Source organism: Atractosteus spatula, chromosome 5 (genome assembly GCF_055471065.1).
Source record: "Atractosteus spatula isolate fAtrSpa1 chromosome 5, fAtrSpa1.hap1, whole genome shotgun sequence".
Classification (NCBI taxonomy): Eukaryota; Metazoa; Chordata; class Actinopteri; order Semionotiformes; family Lepisosteidae; genus Atractosteus; species Atractosteus spatula.
This window is the reverse complement of record NC_142710.1, coordinates 31,749,997-31,771,587: the sequence shown is the minus strand read 5'-3', so window position 1 is coordinate 31,771,587 and position 21,591 is coordinate 31,749,997. Positions and strand designations below refer to the sequence as shown.

Below are 21,591 nucleotides of genomic sequence, written 5' to 3'. Positions count from 1 at the left end.
TTTATTTCTTCTTCTACATTTCAGGTTCTTTTTTGTATTCAGACATGTTCCTAAGTGCTGATTGTTCATTCATACTGTAAAGGGAACATGTGGTTTGGGTAATCCTTTTAAAACCATATAATTTCAGGTAAAGACAATACAAATATTCTAACTACAGCAACAAGAATGTCATGAAAGATTATTTATGCAGCTACTTATCTATGCAAATTTCTAACTTTGCAAATAATGTAGAAGAGTAAAATTGTTTAGTTGAAGCTAAAGATCTTGAGGTGTCACTCCAAACACAGCAAATCTAATACAGTAACATAAGTATTAATGAAAGCTATATCCTTCACTAAAAGCAAAACACACCAGTAGTAAACACCTCTGCTTAAAGCAAAAGTACATTCAACAATAAGATGACGTAAAACTATTATTTGTAGACATGAGGGAACGCCCTGATTACCAATGTACAAAGACCAATTACACCAATTACAGATCATGTTAAACAGACCATACCAGTAGCTGTACAGAAACGTGGAGAGTCACATATGTAACGTTTGATTCAAAACACTACGAGCATTGGCTATAAAACACCAAACAGGAACTTCTTCAATTGAAGTATATTGTTCTGGATCTTTCTCTCATATATACATTTAGTTCTTCTCACTTAAACTAAAATTTTCTTTCTGTCTCTCCTCAGTATAAACATGCATAATTCCTTTGAACATGTCTTCTAACTGACTTATGCCTGGCAGCAACAGGCTGAATAAAATGCAATGTTGTACACAGTGTGCCTTATAATCTGGAAATAGAGCAGACCTGACACCTCCTGAAGTGACATGCTGAAACACAAATCAGGGACAGAAACAAATGAGTGGGAAACAAAACAAGATATTGTGGAATCTTTGCTCCTGTAAAGAATGCCAAGGATCATGGATAAACTGCTAGAATTCCATTAAGGTATTACACTAAGTGATTCTGAGGCAGCTAAAAGCCAATGAGAAGACCTACAGTTAGAGAAGCAACACCAAGAATATATAAAAACAGCTAGAATGCTTTAACAGACACTCAGAGGCAGACAGAAATACAGGATTCCAGTGCCAAGTAGGCACAAGTGTCCTGAAAATTCAAAAACGAAAATTGTTTGCAGCTGAAGGGAATATTTTAGTTTGGGTTACAGTAAATGAAGAGTTAACTCTGAAATGTAACTCTGAAATTGTAAATGTACAATTAATAATACATAGGCTTTATCTAACATAAAAAAAACCAAAAGTAACATGAAGGTGTTAAATTTGCCTTCAAACTTCCTAAATATTATCCCAAATACATTTTAAAGTCAGATGAAATGGACTAGGATTAAATTGGCTGTAAATGATCGCTACATTCCATATGAACTGAATAGCAGTACTGTGAGTGTAGTTTTCAGTTCCGGCTGCCTCTTGTTTACTTTCCCTAATGAGAGATGCAAGGCAAGTGTAAAACATGCCTTATGAAAAAAGGTTGAGATTAAAAGGCTATTTAGTCAGCTGTTGCAATGAACCTTATCTTAGAAAAAGCAAGGGTTAAGTCAGAACATCTTTCGACAGACAACTGTTGTCCTTACATACTGATGAAATATTTGGTGCATACGTGGTGTTTGTTTTTTCATTAAAATGCAATTTTCCATTTTTGTATGCAGCATAGCTATTGTGTCTCTCCTTTTTGCAAACTCTAGCTATTTCTTTCACAAACGACAATATTTTGGAAAGCCAGTGTTGCTTGCAATTATGTCCAGCACAGGCTGTTTTCCAAACCTCCCAGAGAAAGCTCTGAAACTGCCATTAAAATTGGACATTGTGTGAACCTGCTGAGAGATGGAACATGCTCCAAATTTAACAAGCTTACCTATACTTTTGCGCAGCTCTTCACACTCACTTATATGTGGAAACTTTAGGATTTCCTTCCACTTCTTGCTTTTTCCCTTCCGTTTTCCTCCTCCACCTAAAGCAAAGAAAAGGGTCCAGCTATTTTACAGCATAATCTTTTTTTTCAAACCAAATGCACGATTGTTCAAATCATCATTTTACAGTGAGCGCCCCCATCCATACTCCTCACCTCTGAACAAAAAGTGTCGTGGAACAACCCACCAGAACTGGTTGAAGTTAATTCTGCGTACTTCTTCAAGAAACAACTTGAGGTTCCTGCATCATCTTGCTACAAATACGGAAAATAAGAAACTGCCTTCTGCAAGAAACTTACTAGATGGAACGAATGGCCTCCTCTCTTTTTTTTAACCTTTCTTCTCTCATGTTTAATCTCCCTTTTCATCTTAGATGAGTCTGGTATTAAATACTCTGCTAGCGTAGATTTTATTTTGTTCGTAAAGAAAATGTCAATTGTGGATCATTGTAAACACAGGGGGCCCAAAATGCACCATTATGTACCCAAGAATGACATGAGCAAACCTGTGAAACTGGAATAATTCACTGAAGCCTAAACCAATGGTGATATGACATCAATGGCTCTTTACAAAATAAGCAGCCTTGACATACAGATAATGCAACTGTGAAAAACAGTACAAGGACAAAACACATAAGCCACAAACACAACTGCATCTGCAAGAGGGTTTGTGTGGTGGTCAGGGCTCTTAACAGTAAGGTTATGGGTTTGGGACCCTAATGCAAGACACTGCTTTTGTACTCTTGAGCAAGGTACCCAAAATGCTCCACTTACCCCAGCTGCAGCTAGGGCCAGTGGGACAGCTAGGCTATGAGTACAGACTTTATATACAACTTTTGCAGCTAGTCATGCAAAAATAACATACATCAAGTGCAAGCATATATATTTGGGGGGAAAAAAAAGAACAATTCCTCTATTTCATCTGTTGCTCATTTTAATAAAGCCCAGTTCTGCACAACACAGGCCTGCCTATTAATACTATATCCACCTGCATGAAACATCAGCAATGATAAATGTTTCCAGAACACATCATATGAACAATATGATTCCCTTGATAAATTCAAATCAAAGGCTTTGTGATCTGAAAGAGGCTGCAACACAGGGCAAAATGAACAGAAAAACTCCATATGAATGGTACAATAGTGGATAATCCCGGTATAGTACCAAAGCATCTTTGGTTTCATGCCTGCAAAGATTTAGGATCATCTAAATTATTTAACTGGATTGTTACAGTCTTGCTTTTACACAATATCTGTATTAAAATAAGAACTCTGCACATAGTAGAGTACATGAATTTTAAGGTTGTTGTAGAATTTTAGTAGCATGCTTGAAGAAGTAGACTACAAAATAAAGTGACCCTTGCCTTCTTTAACATAATATAGTGGTTTAAAGACATTCATACTTGAAATATTCCCACAGAGAAAATTAAATAATATTCCCTCTAAGGCAGCTTTTTTAGATATTTTATGAATGATGTAAATATGCAGAATAAATAAACCAGCCTAGTTATGAAAATACAGCAAATTGTTTACTGCTTCAAAAGTTGACTATCTAGCACTGCAGTCAATTAGATATTTCAATGTGTCAATGTATGAAATACTCTACTTGGTATGGTAACCTTCGGGATATTAAAAATTAATGGTGATGGACTAGGATGCTGAGGTTGCTCCAGGTTGGCAAGTTTAGTTTGACAGTCATTTTACAGAGTATAGATATGAATATGGCAATAGATAAGAATCTCTCTCTCACAGAATACAAACACGCATATATAATGGATGGCTTGACATATAATTCAAATTCACATATATTGCTTGACAACTCATTCCCGTTATAAACTTGCAGCGTTTATGTCACCTGGGGCTTATAGGATCTCTCCAATGCACACATCACACCCAATCACATCGAGGGAAACCGCTGTATATACAGTAAAAACCACACATAATAATTAGGTATATTGTTCAAGAGCCGAGTCTTTTGCCTTTTGAAGCTATTCTGTACTGAAATCGAGAACAAAAAAAGCATTTAGAAGCGATAAGTTTAATACATGAAGGTAACAAAATATATTTTAGGGATATTTAACCATTAAATGCTTCATAGGTTCCAAAATACAAGACGTGAAACACAAAATGTGAATATTAAATCAAACGTCAGACTAATAATACGTCTATTCCTACTCCCAGGATACGTGCTAAAGAGCACAAAAATCTCCTTTGAAAACTGACGATTATTACATTGTTATTAGGAGAAACCTCACACACAAATGTAATCCCCCCCCCCCACTCCCCTCTTGATTTTTTGGGGGAAATCATTGTTATTCTGCCATCAATGCTGAGAAATTTGGCATATCGCTGGCAGAGAATAATATGGAAATAAATGCGTTCCCAGAAAAACCGTTCAGCTATGGGAATGGCTAAGCATTGTGCTATTGCTACATTCTTAGCATGAGCGGCATCACCTCGCTTAACAGGACATTAGAATTTTAACAAACCACGTATAATTTCAAACCTCCCTACCTTCTCTGGCTTTCAACAGGACTGTATTAGCAACAATATTCTCCAGCTCCATTGACAGCCTCAAAAAATAAAAAAAGGTTTAAAAAGGGGAGGGGGACGCCAGGCAGGTTTTGCAGAGGGATACGGTATGTATTTCCAAAGCTTTTCCTTAGGAAAGAAAAAGAAATGCAAGGAAAAACTATAAGCGTTTTCCTTTCATCCGACGTTTAATCTGATTTCGCCTTTTCTCGTGCTTTTTTTTCTACCTTTCATTAGGAGGCTCTTCTTTTTTCCTCTCTCTCTTATACAGTAATTTATTTATTGTATTTCTCACTACATCCTCCTCCCCTTGGGCTCGTTGCTGGTTTAGTATTTCAGATGCTCCAAGCCACCTCCCTTCTGGAGGTGTGGTTCAGCGGTGTCTCTTACAAACCAGGGCTATGTTTTACGCAGGCGCGCTGTTGCGCGGTGCTGCGGAATTTGTAGTTTTCGCTGGTGTATCTCGCTGCGAAAGTTATTGCAATAGATGCTTAGTCGCCAGTAAAAAATAAATATGGTTGCCGCCACCCGCCCCCTACTTTATTAGATGACGTGTAAAACGTCTAGGCAGAGTGGGATTAGATTTACGCAGTTTTTTCACTGGGATTTAAAGTTAATAAAACATGAGCTGAGCTACAGTAAATGGAAAACTATACAGACATACCAGAACTGGGTAGTACGCTTCTGCCTTAAATAACATGAATGACAGAAACATAAAAGTTAACATAGCGATGCAAATACCCAGTGGGGCTGCATTTCACAACCACTCTAAGCACGCTATGTTTTAAGGTAAAAAAGTTTAAAGTTAAGAAATACTACCATGTCACACCTGAAGAAGGCTCCACGGCCGAAACGTTGTGTTCTCTTTCTTCTTTTTTTCAGCATGGAATAAACCTATTACTTGTTCCTTTGCACACTGTGTTATAGGCAATTATACTTTCCAGTTCATCAGAGGGCCCAGTAACATAATATCGTATAATTGTAAAAACCAGTACATTCCTGCTTTGCAGTTTCCTTAGCTAATGACTTTGGAGAATGGGTAAACACAATTTAGTTAAAGGTTTTTAAAAGGTCACTAAAAGCCAATGCAAAACAATAAGTGTTAATCCTAAATTGACACATTTACTTTACATAAAACAAAAAAGAGTTGGAAAATGTATTTTATTCTTTGATTTGAACAGAATTTTGAATCATTTACATTTTTTATCAAAACCTCCATGGTAATTAAAAGATACTGTTGGCTGAGCCATGTAGAGATGACTATTGTAATAAAGATTAAAATTATATTCTACAGCAGTTCAGTGAGGTACACATAATACATTTCCTAAACTCATGCCATTTCCTTTTTCCATAAGCTTCTCCTGACAAGCTCTTGGTAGATTGCAAGGGAATACCCCCTAACAGCATATCCCGTTCATTGAGATTTGGGAGTTGTATAGAAAAAAGAGGTGAAAACATAAGCAGGAGGGTCAGAGATTTCAGAAGGGACATAAACGCGAGAATCCGTGCAGCTTTTCTTTGTCTTTGCTGTCTCTCAAGGAGACTGCTGATCTGATGAAAATGTTCATCAAGATAAAGGTTGGTGGGTGTGAAATAGAGAATTGAGAATGTGCAAATCTCACAAAGCACAGAAAACTGGACAGTCACCAATGTTTCTGATAGAACTATCAGTGAGAAGTGATCCAGCTGACTGTGAGAAGAGCTCTGAACTCTTATGTGCTGGTGGGAGTACACCAAATCCCTGTGGAAGTGTTCCAGCTGATGAACGTTCCAGCAGGTTTGCCATAAAATATGATAAATGTCCAAAGATCTTAAAAGCATTTTGCCTGCATTGCAAATTCACATTATGACACCTGAGAAAATGATCTCCCAGTTCCTTTTAACTGATCAAAAACCTTGCCTATTTCTTGATCTTGATTATTGTGCAAAGATAGGATTATCATTCTATCTGGTATCTGTAGTTGCTTAGCAATGGAAAACCTGCCTTTGCAAATGATTATCTTTGTAGATAAAAAAGTATAAAAGTTAACAGTTCTGACAGTATACCCTTCTATCCTTCAAAGGTAGGAATCTACATGACATCTTTTAGTATTTTTATTTTGCAGAATCCTTTGTTTTCCAAATGAAGTTAATTCTCTATTATTAATTTCCAGATGATTGTACGATGGACCATTCTGGCAATTTATATTGCCACAGCAACAGGTAAATAAATCTTCTAAAGAAGGTCACTATAGCATAGGAAACTCTCCTTTGTTTACCATTGCTGTAAACCACTGTAGGCAAATAATGATTGTTCTTTTAAAAATATTTTGTCTGATCCCTTATTTCACCACACAGGCCTCAAGCACAAAAAACTTATTTTGTATTTTGAAATGCAACAGTGTGTTTACAGTATGTAACAGGTTCCAATCTCTCTTAGCTGACTTACGTACACTTTTGTGTGCATACAAGTGTGTTAAAGCAGTGCAGTAACCAGTCAGGTTGAAGGTATGTATTTTAACTCCTTTAACATTTGTTTAACATTTGTTTCAAAACATTGTACAAAACTTTGTAAACCCATTCAAAGAAAATCTGAGATATTTTTGTTATTTAACTATGCCTTAAGAGGAGATTGAAGTCTGAGGAAAAAGAGGCTGATACAAATAATCTTTGCCTCCTTAAATAAAGACTTTAGTCTTGAGGTTTTTAATTGGTAGTGGTGCTTTACTTCAACCCTGAGATGTGTGACAAATAGCAGTTTTATTTCTGCTGCTAAAACACATGCTGATCTCCAAAAAGCCATCTGGACAGGTATGGTTAAGAGTGTATCAATTTTTATATCTTTCTCACCAATTACAAATAATTATTGTTTTGATCAAACCTAGGGGCCGAAGTCTGTTACGACAGACTCGGCTGTTTTGGAAATGACAAGCCCTGGGCAGGAACTGTTGAGAGGCCCATTTCTCAGCTGCCCTGGAGCCCCGAGAGAATCAACACCCGTTTCCTCCTCTTCACCAGGCAGAATTCAAATTCATTCCAGGTGAAATCAGTCTCTTTCACACCAGTTTCTCTTATTCTTTGTAGCAAAGCTACTAGTTTACAGCTAAATAACTTCTATGTCAACATTTCTGAGTATTTATCTCTGACATCCAGCCTGGTTAGATCTCAAAGGAATATATTTGGTAAAACGAAAAATAATAACTGTACGTATTGATAACGATGACAAATTATTTTCTATGGTATCTAAATTTTACATTTATGTTGCTGCTCCTATCTTAATGATCTTGAACTAGTCCATATGTAATATGTCTTCTACACAGAAACATCAACATACACTCTTTCATGTACAGCGAGGCACAGGAACTGTAGTAAATTTGTAAGAATAAGAGCTCCCTCTCCTGGCTCTAAGGCACAATACTTAAACATCTCTAAAAAGCAATTCTTAAAGAGATTTTTATTGTTCTCTCAGGTGTTCCTACTGTAGTTCACTCCCACATTTTCTCTGAGTTTTCCATTCATGTGCATCTACAATATGAAAAGATTTTAACTAATGGCTTCCCCACTGAAAATTCATATGAATTCTTCATCATTCATGTGTTTTAGATACTGTTCTGTATATACTGTAGTATGTACTGTACACCTCACATTCTACATTCTGCACTAAAAGATAGATTTCAACACTAATGCTGCATAGTATATCAGTCAGATGACAAAAGGTTTTCATAAGATTTCAAGGTTAGCTGGTCATTTCTGATGATTAACAGTTTAAATTCTTTACCAAGAAAAAACAAGATTTCCACTCATTCCGACTTATGCAGAGAATACTGCTGAATAACACACAGAATCATTAGAAAATAATTTTAACTATCTATGATTGGCTTCTGGGAAAACTGGCGCTGGTGTGTGTGCATGTTTGTCTTTCTCTCTGTCCTGCTATGGACTAGTATCTTGTCCAGGCAGTATCCTCCATTGAGCCTGTTGCATGTTGAGATTTGAAAATGGATGGATGTTTTATCAGAAAGATATTTATTCCTGGTGAGGGCTGTCCCGGAAGAATAGGGCAACGAAGACAAGGCTACACCTTAGACAGGACATCTGTCCATTGCAGGGCTTTTTTCTGTTTAAATGAAAATATACTTCATATTTATACAATGTGGCTCAAAGTCTAACATGTTTATGTGTTACTCAATGAACAGGACATTACAGCCATCAATCCATCTACTATCTCTGCCTCTAACTTCAGGAGCAACCGAAAAACTCGATTCATCATACATGGCTTCATCGACAAGGGAGAGGAAGGCTGGTTAACTGACATGTGCTTGGTAAAATTAAAATAGCTTCCTCATAAATTCATAAATGGCAATTATTTTTGTTATACTGACCCGATTTGGTATGTCCAATTGTACCGATTGTGTGCTTTTTGCATCTCAGCACATACTGTAGCTACAAACCTCGTAACCGCACACAGGGGAGAATGAGTGTGTGTGGTCAGATTCCTCCAACACGCCAACCTCGATACCACTTGACATTTAATACGTCACAGGCTCTTGCACCTTTGCGGGAGGTTGAGCATTGGCTGGAGTAAAGCTGTCAAGCAGCTCTCCCCCACAGCAGAGCTGAGGGGAAACCTGGTCACCGTCGTGACAGGCCAGTGACGCGGCCCAGGGTCAAACCAATGATCATAGAGGTCAAGCGCCAAAAACCACCCTGGTTCAGACTGAGCTTAGCTCTCAGGCATGGTCCTGCATATAGATGAAACTGTTCTGCATGACACTTGTACTTGTTATTTGTATTTTATTTATATATGTATATTGTTCTTTTCTTTCTTTCACTGCTTTGTCTTCTGTAGATCAATAGTGTAAGTCTCGATAATAATAGTAGTAATAATAATGACATGGTTTTGTTTTCTTTGTAAGATATCTGTTTTGGAACTTATTAGTTCCAGGTGGAAGATGTGAACTGTATTTGTGTGGATTGGAAAGGTGGCTCAAGATGTCCATACACACAGGCTGCCAACAATATCCGTGTAGTCGGGGCAGAAGTTGCATATTTTGCAGAAGTCCTACAGGTTGTGTCATGTTTTCTTCTCTTCATGTATGCATATCCTTATACTGTGTGCATACAAGTGTGTATGAGCCAATCACTGCAGGAGAAACCACTGCTGTTTTAGCTACTAACCTTTTAGATCAATTGAAGAAAGTAAAAAATTCTTGATAGATGTTTTTTCCTTTTCCATTTCTTGCTTGTAGGTTTTAATGGTACATATCAACTACGGTTTTGTGTTTTCAGTTTGGATGTAACATCTTTTAAATTCTCTTTGTCATGTTTCCTGTGATTCAGTGTTTTCTAGTTCACTGTTTGACATACTTTATGTTCAACATCCATTATTCCTATTTCCACTTAGAAACTTACCGACTCTTGTTTGTGAAAAGTGGCAAGTACTATTATATAAAATATTTACTTACTGTATATTACAAATATACATTATTCTGTGTATTTTAGCATGAAATTATTAACTGGTTTCTGAAATAACAGCCTAATTATTTTAATAGGCTTAATACACTAATTATTGATGGATAGGGTACTGAATGACTTGCTGTAGCTCATTTTAAAAAAGATTAATATCACATCCATACTTTATTTTTTTCATGTTTTGCCATGATAGACCCAGATTAACTATCATCCAGCCAATATCCATATCCTTGGCCACAGCCTGGGGGCACATGCTGCTGGAGAGGCTGGGAAGAGGAAGCCGGGAATCTCCAGGATAACAGGTCAGAAAGGAAAATGGACAGGTCTTGACTTCACCTTGAATTGACTTTCCAGATTTCGCCTTATATTGCATTTGTCAGTATCAGTGCTTCAAAAAATAAATGGGCTTTGAAGATCTTTGTTTCCTAAAGCTACAGAAAAAACAAGCATGTGTATTTACTCCTTTTCAGTGCAAACATACTGTAAATATACACAACTGTATTTCTCATAGCTTAAGAATCCCAGTGATGCCTAGGAGAGGCACAGTCACAGAAAGAAACTCCCTTTATTTCTCTTTATCCCAGGCCTTGATCCTGCTGAGCCCTACTTCCAGAATACTCCCATCGAGGTCAGGCTGGATCCCAGTGACGCTGTCTTTGTGGATGTCATCCACACAGACGCAGCCCCAATGGTTCCCAACCTTGGTAAGGCGAGAACAGGAGAGCCAATGAACTTTGCTTTTTGTTAAAACCATAATCCTTTACAAAATGCAAATCGGAAACATCAGACGGCCTGCCTGGGAGCGAGAACACTTTAAAATTTGGGACATGCTGCAAAGACTTGTGGGGTCTCCTTGCATCCACCACTTAATTAATTAACGCTGAAATCACAATTAAAACACACAATTGGGCATTAGGTTTGGCAAAGCAAGGGAGCTGAGTCAATGAAAGATGTGAAGCTGGTCCTACCTCACACATTCGTTGTGGAATTTTCATTTATTTAATGACATTTGTGCACTCTCTACATCAGAGCTACAGCTAAGGAATGTCCCAGTCCACACGGTTAGATTTCTATACAGAAATATAATATATTTTACTTTTAGTTAGTCTTTAGTGTCACAACACAATGTAACATTTGTTTTAGGTCACAATGTTAGAAGAACAGCCCAAATAAAAAACATTTTTTAAAAAGTAAGCACAGACTGTAAAACCTAATGCTCACTTATAAAAATAAGAATAGTCTCTTGCTATCTAGTAATCAGACATGTTTATTGGACTGGAAAGGAAATAAAAGTTTTTTAACCACACCCTAGAGATTTCCACACAGATAACAGTATATTAAAATGTAAGTAATGTGAAGTTCATGGCGTCTGGCTGAAGGTTAAGTGAAGACATTCGTGTTAATATAATTGTGGGCTTTAATTATTTTGACATTTTGCAGCTGTTTTAGGAGATAACATTTTGTGGAATTATGTAGATATTTTGTTTTATATTTTGTGGCACAGATATTATAGATTTTTAAACAAAATAGCAATGAACTGGCATATGTACAGTATGAGTATGTGTGAGATCTATTTTTACCAATGATCAATAATTTCAATTACATTTAGCTTGAGAGTGTTGTTTTTCAGCTGCAGGTTTCGTGAACCATGGGCAATTTTGCCCGTTCTTTTATTTTAGCTTTCGGTATCAAGTATATAAAGACTGGAGGGCATTCAAACAGTTTAGTCTGCCCAACTCACTTTGAATTCTACTTCCTTTATGTGTTTACCTGTAAGACCACACATTTAACGACACTTCATAAAGGATGATTAATAGTTTGGGTTTATATGCTGTACAGAATTACTGTAAACATACTTTAAAGTATAATGTTAATGTTTGGAATCTAAATGCATTGCAGTGTTGTAACCTAAAAAAAAAATCAAAATCTTGTGCAAATTTCAGGTTTTGGAATGATTCAGGCTGTCGGTCATGTTGACTTTTATCCAAATGGTGGTGAAGAAATGCCAGGATGCAACAAAAATGCCGTTTCCCAAATTTTGGATTTTGGATTTGGATTGGTTTCTCAAATTGTGGATATTGATGGAATCTGGGAGGGTATGTTCCCTTGGTTACTTTACAGGATATATTGCTTGAAACACTCTCAGAAATTGCTTTAGCCCTGTGTATATACAGTAGTTTGAAATCGAATTTATTTTACACTATTTCCAGTTGTGTTTATTGGCACAGGCAAGCAAACCCAGTTTTAGTAATAGAAACCCTTCAATGCCATTCTTCCTTAGTGGAACAGCTACATAGAACGCTCCTTGATGACAAATAAGATTTCACCTTCATCTGCGACACTATTTTTATTTCCACAGAATTATCTCATAATAACCAAAGACTTCAAGTTTTAATAGTTGGTCATTATTTCATGATATCATGTACAAAGCAGTCTTGTGTTAAATCACTGTGCATTTATAGTGAGAAATAAAAAAAAACCATCTTTATCCCGTGCTGAGGAAAAAATGTCTTTCTTTTCAGGAACTCGTAATTTTGTGGCTTGCAACCATTTGAGAGCTTACAAATACTATACTGACAGTATCAAACAGAGAAATGGGTTCATAGGCTATCCATGCTCTGGTTATGGGCAATTTCAGGAGGTAAGAGCACTGAGAAAGGTACCAAGTTATCTACTCTCCAATTAATTCCTTAGGTTGCCAAGAGAGTTAAAAGTTACAGAACAAAACAATATTATATGGCCATCACAGAATTAAAACTGTGTATGTGAGTAACATGGTTATATATTCACGTTTTGTGTAGGGTTTCCTAGTGTAGTCCTAGTGACCCCAGAGTCTACAGGTTTTCATTGCAGCGGAGCTCTAACTGAAGCATTTACTGGTCTAATTCTTTGATTAATATGGACAATTTTGTTTTCAGATCTTACATCGCTAAGACATTTAAGGTTATTACATGTAAAGAATACGACATGCAGATTTCCAAGCCCAAACAAATCACCAATGTCACTGTTTATCTCTTTTAGTCATCTCATTTCTCTTTACAAATGCAGAAGTAAGAGTAAAAATGTCAGTTCATAACAACAAAAAAATCGTATTGTGGTATTTTAATCATCAGAGACCTGTATGGAAGATTGTCCCCTGTGATTTGGACTGAGGGGTACAGTGCTTATGGGATGGTTAAGGGAGGCCACCAAGACTGTTCTAGGAAAGACCGGTACGGTATTGTGAATACCCTGGAAATCAAATGAGTGTTAATCAGTAACTGTAATAGAATGGAATAGTTCAGGTGGGTAGCTGCGTCGGCATGCGTAGTCTGCAAAAGAATAAGTAATAGGTTTATTCCATGCTGAAAAGAGAAGAAAGAAAACACAGCTGAAACGTTGTGTTTTCTCTCTTCTCTTTTCAGCATGGAATAAAGTAACCTATTCCACTGTAATAGAATGCCTGAATTTGCACATGTGGTGTATAAAGAGTGTTTGTCTCTGTCTATGTCCTGGTAGACGGTTGATGGATGCCATTTCGGGTGTGTAGGACCTGACCAGCCACCCTGAATTGGGGATTTTCTATATCTAAAACAAGTAAAGATGTGAACAGCCAGCATTAACATTTTGTGTTAACATAAAAGAAATGCTCACTATTTCGTTTGCACAGGGCAACTGCATTCTGTGTCCAAGTGGTGGCTGTCCAGTTCTGGGCCACTATGCTGATTCCTATAACCCTCCGGTTGGTGCAATAAACCAAATGCTGTATCTCAATACTGGCGACGCAGCACCTTATGCACGTAAGCACCTCTCTATAAAGCTAAAAGGGCCGATATTATTAAAGGCCTTTGTTTTGGAATTGTGTTTGCCATTTATGTATTACTTCTGCTTTTTGTGTATTTCTTTCTCTCAGGGTGGAGGTACAAAGTGTCTGTAAAGCTATCGGGAAGCCGTGCTGTTACCGGGTTCATTAACATTGCTCTATACACAAATGAGCTGTACACAAGACAGCTTCAGATCTTCAGGTCAGATTTCTTATGTCATTTTCACTGTCATATCGACACAGCACTATTTTTACTTCTAAGTGAGAACATCTAACATCTAGGAAAGAGCAGCACAGTTGGCTAAAAACATTCTTTTCCACTGTTATAAAAACCAAAATAGTTCCCTTTGCAAAGATTCATTCTAAATTATTACAGTACTGATATTGGTAATTGAAGTATTATTAAGAAACCCATAACTAATAATACTGTATTTTAATATTAAATTGAAATGTATATGCTGTTTTGAAAAGTCAGGTTTGAAAGGGAAAATTTTATCAAATATCATTATATTGTATTTATATAGCATTTTTCATCCCAAAGGATCCTTAAGTGCCTTAAGTATTTGTAAGCGGGATTTGATATTTACTAACTGCCCATTCAGGAGGACAATTTCCATCTGTGTGAAGTGAGGAACGCATGGCAAGAGTGACACCTACTGGCCGTTAATGAGAAGAAGACGAGCAACGATGATCCGAGATGTCTAAACACATGGCTGCCCCATTTTCTCTCTCACTGATATGGTTTTCTGACGTTTGTGTGTGGGTCTTTCTTAAGGATTAGAAAAACAAGACCTCTAGTACAGAAAAACATCAGAAACCAAATTTATCCAGTTCATACCTGAAAGCCAGGTCTCAACAATCTACTAATTTCTTTCACAAATACATTTATATCCTCGCTTCCCCGGAAACCATCTGCTAAATTTCCATTTCTTCTGATACCCTTTTTTGTCCTCTTTGTCCATGTTTTGGTATCTCGTTCCCACTCTCTCACTCTCCCTCTTACTCAAAGACGTTTGTACTGCCAAAATGTTGCAAGTGTATTTTCAAATACAACTGCTTGTTTCATAATAATAACTATTTTTCAAGAATCACATAGTGCTGTACATTAGCACAGGGTTCCGCAATCCTGGTCTTGGAGGCCCACACACCTGCTGTTTTTCATTCCAGTCGAGCTGAATTACATAATTGAAGCCTAAATTGAGCTAAGAACTTGCTTGACTGAAATATTATCGGGTCTTTTTTCTACTCAGAGGTTTGGGATTTTATTTTACTTATGAAATACAATGATTAACAGTCCACCCCCAGCATGACTATGAGCTGAAAGCAGTCCAGCTGTTTGAATGAATGCTATTAACAGGTCAATTAAAGGTCAAAGGAAAAGTGTGAGTAACTGAGAGCTGGACTAGAGCACAAACACACACAAAGGTGTGTTGGGCCTACAGGACCAGGACTGGGAGCCCCTACATTAACACACTCAATACACAACTGAAGAAGAAGGATAGTGAAGTAAGGGTGGTGTGTCTGGGTGAAGTAAGAAAATGAAAAGCATACATATGCAGTAGAAGAGGATTTGATCCATTTATTTAACGGAAGTGTGATTGTTGTGGTGTTGACAACCTGTGTTTCAGCCTAACCCGCCTCTTTCACTTCACTGCCATAAAATTTCCTGAACTATCGCAAAGATCACTTTATTAGCCCTGTACAATTTCTTGCATTAGGAATTTGTCTTTTCACATACCCCAGCTTGCTCTCCATGAGACACACTGACAGGGAGAGAGAAGCCTGGGATCAGAGCCCAGGGTCAGCCGTTGTACAGCGCCCCTGGAGCAGTTGGGGTTAAGGGCCTTGCTCAGGGGCCCAACAGAGTAGGATTCCTCTGCCAGCCGCAGGAGCTGGCAACATTTCAGCCACAGACGCTGATCCTTAGCCACAGAGCCACCGCTCTGCCCCAAAGGGCCCAGCAGTAACATTTAACCATTTATATAGAACTGTAATTGAGCTTTTATCATCCACATCTAGTATTCATGTACATATAAAAGGGCACCCTCTTCTCAATTAATTAAAACTTTGTGCTTTTAATTATAGAGGGAAGCTTGAACCAGCAGGAACATACACAGCTGGAATTGACGTGGAGGTTAATTTGGGTGACCTTACTAAAGTGAAATTTCTGTGGGACAGCAGTCTGTTTAACCCTCTCCAGTCCACTCTTGGAGCTGAGACAGTGACTGCTCAGAGAGGAAAGGATGGAAAAGTGTGAGTATGATATTAAATATCAGTGCTTAGGCACTGGATCAGGCTCATTCAGTAAAAGCCCTCTCAGACTGGACCTTGAAGTCTGGTGATATGTAGTTGATAAGTATCCAAGGCTATGTCACATGCAGGCTGTGAGACAAGAATTGAAGGACAAGACTAGCACTATCAATATCACCAGCTGAAAACTATTCCTGGACCCGGGTCAGTGGAAACTCATTCCCTATGGCTATGTTATCTTTTCTGTTTCTGTACCCACAAAATCACATGATTGTTTTAACCCCATGGCATAAAATCCCAGGGTTCACCCACAGACCTCTTTCAATCCTTTCTCCTGGAGTTGGGCAAGGGCGATGACACACACACACGCACACACACACACACACAAACAAATCATCAGATTTACATTAATAATAGGTTTATTGGTCAGATCCACAAACCGAGCCACACTGGTCTTGGTGTGCTGATTGCAGGTCCCAGTGGATTCATTGAGGTTTTTGTTGTTAGTTTCTCACGTCTATATTCTTTTTTTCTCTTTTAAAGGTTCCGTTTCTGTGGTGCAGGAACCGTGCGAGAGGAAGTCTTGCAGACACTAACTCCGTGCTAAAGTTCATAAGATGTACACAGAATATCACCATACTGTACATATTTCTGCTAATGCAAGCACAATGCTGTAGCAAACAGCTTCAACTATGATAGACCATAATGTTGAAATTAATAGATTCAACTTTTAAACTTTGATGTTTCAATTATGTCTTTGTTATGTGCAGAATGAATTTGAATACAATAGTGCTATTTTTCAGCTATGGATACTTAGCTTCTTTATTGTGTAACATGCAACATTAATTGTTTCATTTTCATTTGCATGCATGGAATTCCCAGGAATATCCTGGTGCCCGTTGCTTGGGATAGTATCTGGATTCCCCGTGACCCTGTGTTGGACAGCAGTTAGAAAATGTATGGTTTAGTTTTGATAATTTAATACAAGCCAATATATAAGATATATTATGTGATCCTTATGTTTTAATAGACTTTCATACAAAGTATTGAGATGGGATGGCTTTAAACTGGATTTAAAAAAAAATTGCTCTGTTGCCTTCCCCCATCACAAATTACAGCATTGTAGTGCCATGTGTTTCCAACAGGATTTTAATGTGTGCATGCTCTGATGCTCAACTGGGAAAGCATCAGTCTTTATCAATAATGTCAATATTACATATTGGCAGTGTGATCTTTTACAGATGTTTTGAGACTGACAAGCATACAATGTTTATGGAAAAAGTCTAAACAGCAAAGAAGGCCAACACATGTCTTAATTTAAATGTAGTTGTTTCTGTATATGACCTTCTTTGTAGATGTTGTGCATAGTAGACGACATCAGAATGAGCCATTCAATGTCTCTGTTAATCACTGGCTAAAAACTTCCTTCAGCGGGTGTAATAAAGAAATGTGGGTTGTTGTGAATATTGCCCCTGACACGGCGTAGCTTCAGTTAAAGGAATTGAATTATACACTGTGTATTGGATAAGCAGTGTATTAATCTGATCAAAAGACTTCGATGCAGCAAAGAAACTGATCTTGCTGCATCTGAGACCGATGATGTTGCAAGTGAATTCTCAAATGTAGTTTTAAACTTGCTCCTCATTCTAGAAAATGTCCATTCTATTCTGACTGTTCAAAATCTGCCTAATGGCTATTCTTTGTCATCAAACTGGCACTAAAACACAGTACAAATAATTGATTAAATTTTCTTAAACCTTTTGAATTTGCATTCTTTCTCTTTTGAAAAGGTGCTGACTTAAATCATCCACGCTTTCTCTTGTACGCCTTCAATGATAGACCACTAATTCCTCCTTTACTGAGCCATTTCACCAACACTACATACTTTTCACTCAGAAATGATATTGTATTGACTTAAAACTCAAATCAAATTCCATAAACATTATTGATCAATTTTACTTTGCACAGAACAAAACTGCACCCAGACCAACTGTGAAATACAGGAAGTCAGCATCAATCTGTACATTAGGAAATTGCTTGCACTGGGACCTTCAAATACGCGAACAGGAAGTTTTAACTTCCTGTTCAAAACCAAAGATCGTTTGGGACTGTCTGATAAAGCAACACAGTGTTACAGTAGATGTTCATATCCATTTATGGTAAAACAATTAAATTCTCATTTTTGAAGTGTCATTGCTGTTATTTTGAGTTTGACCACAAATGAGAGTAAATCTGTGAGTTGTTACGTTATCAAAATCACTGAGATAGCCTCAGTGTCTACACCTCAGTTTGTTTTTATATGGTGAACCTGGCATTTCTGAATTATTATTTGGAACTTGATTTTGTAATATCCATGGCTCCTTTATTTTTTTATTTTAAAATGCCTGAATGTATCTTAGTGATTAACACAAAATCTGGTCTGAAAAATCCAAATGTATTGATATTATCAATGATTTGTCACATTGAACTGCTGACAGGCTCTCAGTATAATGCTTCTTTATACCCTCAATTGTTCTGCACCATCTACTTGAACTTGAACTTGAACTTTATTGCCATATGTAACCGGTACTGGTACAATGGAATTCTTACTTACAGAAAGTCTCTCGATTGTAAAACAAGTGTAAAAAACAAGACAAAGTGCAAACAGTGCATCAAGACAATGTACAAACAAACAATAGACAATGTGCAAGTAAACATGTAGACAGTTTGAATGTAAAGGCCTAGCAAGGCACATCTACAGTTCATGTCAAAGTACGGGTTTGCTGCTAAGCACAGTATTATCAATGCTTTCTATTTAAAAAACACAAATACTGTCAGACCACCTTCTCTTACAAAATTGGAGTCAAAATTTATTTTCCCCCTCTCAAATCTGGCATTTGTCAATCATACCAATAACATTTTTGGCCCTTGTTCTCTTAGCTACTCACTATTTGACACACTGCAAGGCCACTGCATCCTCCTGTAGGAAAGTCAGGACTGAAGCCCCCAAGATGCCTGTTGCACAGTAAACCGAGGATACCCAGGTTCTACCAACCTGACAGATTTCGCTGCCATTCTATGGGGCATCCAATTTAAAGCCCAGAAATGACAGAGCCCAGATTGGAACTAGTGACATCTGGAGCACAAGGCTCAGGTGCACTATACGTGAGGTAGACTACTTGCAGCGTTTTAAAAAAAAAAATAAAACGATGCAACATTATAATATAACTAACACTATAAATACAATAATACATTACTGATAGAAAAAGGATCTTCTGTGAGAAGCATTCAGTATGGGAAAGGTCTATCAATTCCTCAAGTAAAATGCCTTCTCTGGCTGTATTTATGAATGACATCAGTTTTTCCACTTTCTGCAATATGAGCCCCTGAGGTACCTTAAACTGAATGGCTGGCAGAATAAGTGGGTCACGTGTTATTCTGAGCAGAATGTTGCTGCCATGAGATTTAGCAAACTCTAGGCAGCACAAAAAGGAATTGCCATCAATGAAATCCACATCCTTTAGATAATATTTATGACTGTTCGACAGTGTACTGTCCAATAGCGTATGAGTTCGCATTTCTTTTCTGAGAAAAAGTTATACTCAGAGATGAAAGAATCACAATCCTAAGTGAGACGGCAGTGTGCTGCAGCTTCACAGATCAAGCCCTGGGTTTGAGTCTAGTCTCCGGCTGCTGATTGAGTGGAATCTGCATATTCTCCCCATGTTCATGCGCTTTGGCTAGGTGCTCCAGTCTCCTCCTGCCTCCCGAGACGCGATGGACTAGTGCCCAGGAAGAGAGGAATAGTCTCAGTCCTGGATTGTGCATGGTGACCTGGGACAGGCTCTTGTCCCTCACCTGGATAAAGATCTTTCTAATACTGTACAAATGAAAACCCAAGAGAATAACTCAAATTCAGTCCAAATTTCTATTTCCCTTTCATGGAAAGTAGGACCAGGTGTATGGATTTGGATTCCCTAGCACATTTAATGGGTAGACATGAAGGAGTCCTTGGATCAATCAATAATATAGCATGCTGAGATCAGGATAGGCCATCCATATTAAGTAAATGAAAATTGTGATTAAAAAATATACTATGCATATACTAATGCATGCCACCCCACAAACATTTGTATGTCATGCATACTTTTACGTCTGTGGGGTATGTGAATTCCACTTGGAGAAACATGTTTATACAGAAATGAGAATCTCCTCAGTGGAAATTTACTCGACTGCCCTATATACCACAAGGCCTTGAAACCAGAGCTAACATATTACATGCTAGGATCACTGAAGGTCTAAGCACACTCCTTAAGTTACTTTCTGTTACCTGACACAGCCATGAATGTTCAACGTAAAACGTCAGGTTGTCTTTAAGTGCCTGGGATAACACATGATAGAAGAAAGTGAGTGAAGAAATTATTTGTAGAATTGCGTTTCAATGGTTTAATCTCTAAGGCTTTATGAATTCGAAGTGCAAAGTGCGAAGTGTTAAACCAAAGCATTCGGCTGCTGTCTCTTAAGAATATTTGCTATAACATTACAGGCCGTACAGTGTATGTTGTACATATGTTAAAGAGTACTTTTCATACTGATTTTTCTTTGTGGAAATATTACTTCCTTAAAATCCAATCATTATTTATTGTTTTTAGCAAGGTAAATATCCTTATTTACTACAGTTATTACTTGCTGAAAATTGTTATTGATGTAAAACTCTCCAGCCTATATGTCTAATAGAATATACACAGAGGAATACAGATCATAACACTTGCCTAGTTTCACAGTGCAAGTTAGAATGTGACCTCCTTAATGAGAGCCTGCTCAGATTCATGAGTGCATTGACCTTGGCTCAATTCCACTGCTCTGCACTTGTGAGACTCCGTTTTTCAAATGCTGAACTATTTATAAATTAAGCCTTTCAGCCATGGAAAAGTACCAGGTCTTTTCTTAATCCAGGCCTGAAAGCAAATTGTGGATAGGCCAATGTATCAAGTTCTATGTGCGTAAGATAGGGGTTTCAGTCAGCAGTTTAACTGTTAGCATCCTGCTAAATGATGAAGTGGTAGAGATCTGTGATATGTAGAAACAATTTTTTCTTATGTTTGTATGGGGCTGACTTTCATTAAGAGGTCTATTGGCTAAAGGATTTCCGCTCTATCTGCTGTTTTTTTTTTCAATGTTTCCAAGTTTCCTCGAAACTACTGTAATTAGTGACAAAACAAAAATTTTGGTGGTGGGAGTTATATACAGTATGATCCTCTCTTGTCTTTTGAATGTCATGTGAAAAAGTTTATGAATTCTATCAATGTCTGATGCCAAGTGCTTGATCCATTTATATGTATTTATAACATCAAGCGTTGGCGTCTGCAACTCTTTGCTCTGTTGACTCCCTAACACTCCCTTTAGTAAGTTGCAATAGGCTTCTAACTCTCACCAGATATGTCACATATTCAATATAAGATCTTGGAATAGACTTAGATGGCCCTGAACAATCTGGCTCCATCATATGTTTCTGAACTCCTTCATCTTCACAGTCCTTCCCTTAGGCTCTGCGCTGGTTCTTTCCACATTATGGAGCCAATATTGGAATGTGCCTTTTCTGTTTCTGCTTCATTTTTATGGGCTGCCTTTTTACTAAGATGTATGTCTGATTGGACA

At 37.6% G+C, this 21,591-nt stretch overlaps 2 protein-coding genes across 2 annotated transcripts in view; one reads left to right on the top strand and one right to left on the bottom strand.

Annotated features, from left to right (window-relative positions):
• The window catches only part of LOC148834961 (G protein-coupled receptor kinase 5-like), a 28,317-nt gene extending 23,504 nt beyond the window's left edge, over window positions 1-4,813 (bottom strand). Inside the window, exons 1-2 of the mRNA XM_088916006.1 lie at window positions 4,434-4,813; window positions 1,867-1,962 (exon numbers count right to left, since the gene is read on the bottom strand). Coding sequence (XP_088772132.1) covers window positions 1,867-1,962; window positions 4,434-4,485 — 148 coding nt within the window. The 5' untranslated portion in view covers window positions 4,486-4,813. The remainder of the gene's footprint in view (window positions 1-1,866; window positions 1,963-4,433) is intronic.
• Window positions 4,814-6,475: 1,662 nt separating this feature from the next.
• On the top strand, window positions 6,476-16,561 carry LOC148834960 (pancreatic triacylglycerol lipase-like). Its single transcript, XM_088917202.1, has 13 exons — window positions 6,476-6,514; window positions 6,605-6,653; window positions 7,316-7,470; window positions 8,627-8,752; window positions 9,370-9,498; window positions 10,096-10,204; window positions 10,487-10,606; window positions 11,846-11,998; window positions 12,425-12,543; window positions 13,552-13,681; window positions 13,795-13,906; window positions 15,790-15,957; window positions 16,498-16,561. The coding sequence occupies exons 2-13, from the start codon at window positions 6,605-6,607 to the stop codon at window positions 16,559-16,561; spliced, it is 1,434 nt and encodes a 477-aa protein (XP_088773328.1). The 5' UTR covers window positions 6,476-6,514.
• The last annotated feature ends 5,030 nt before the right edge of the window (window positions 16,562-21,591 follow it).

Excerpts from the sequence above, each read along its gene's own strand:
- LOC148834960 (XM_088917202.1), top strand. The coding sequence starts at position 6,605 with ATGATTGTACGATGGACCATTCTGGCAATTTATATTGCCACAGCAACA. Across the intron at positions 9,499-10,095 it reads ATTTTGCAGAAGTCCTACAG|ACCCAGATTAACTATCATCC; the intron begins GTTGTGTCATGT and ends TTGCCATGATAG. Across the intron at positions 12,544-13,551 it reads GTTATGGGCAATTTCAGGAG|GGCAACTGCATTCTGTGTCC; the intron begins GTAAGAGCACTG and ends TCGTTTGCACAG.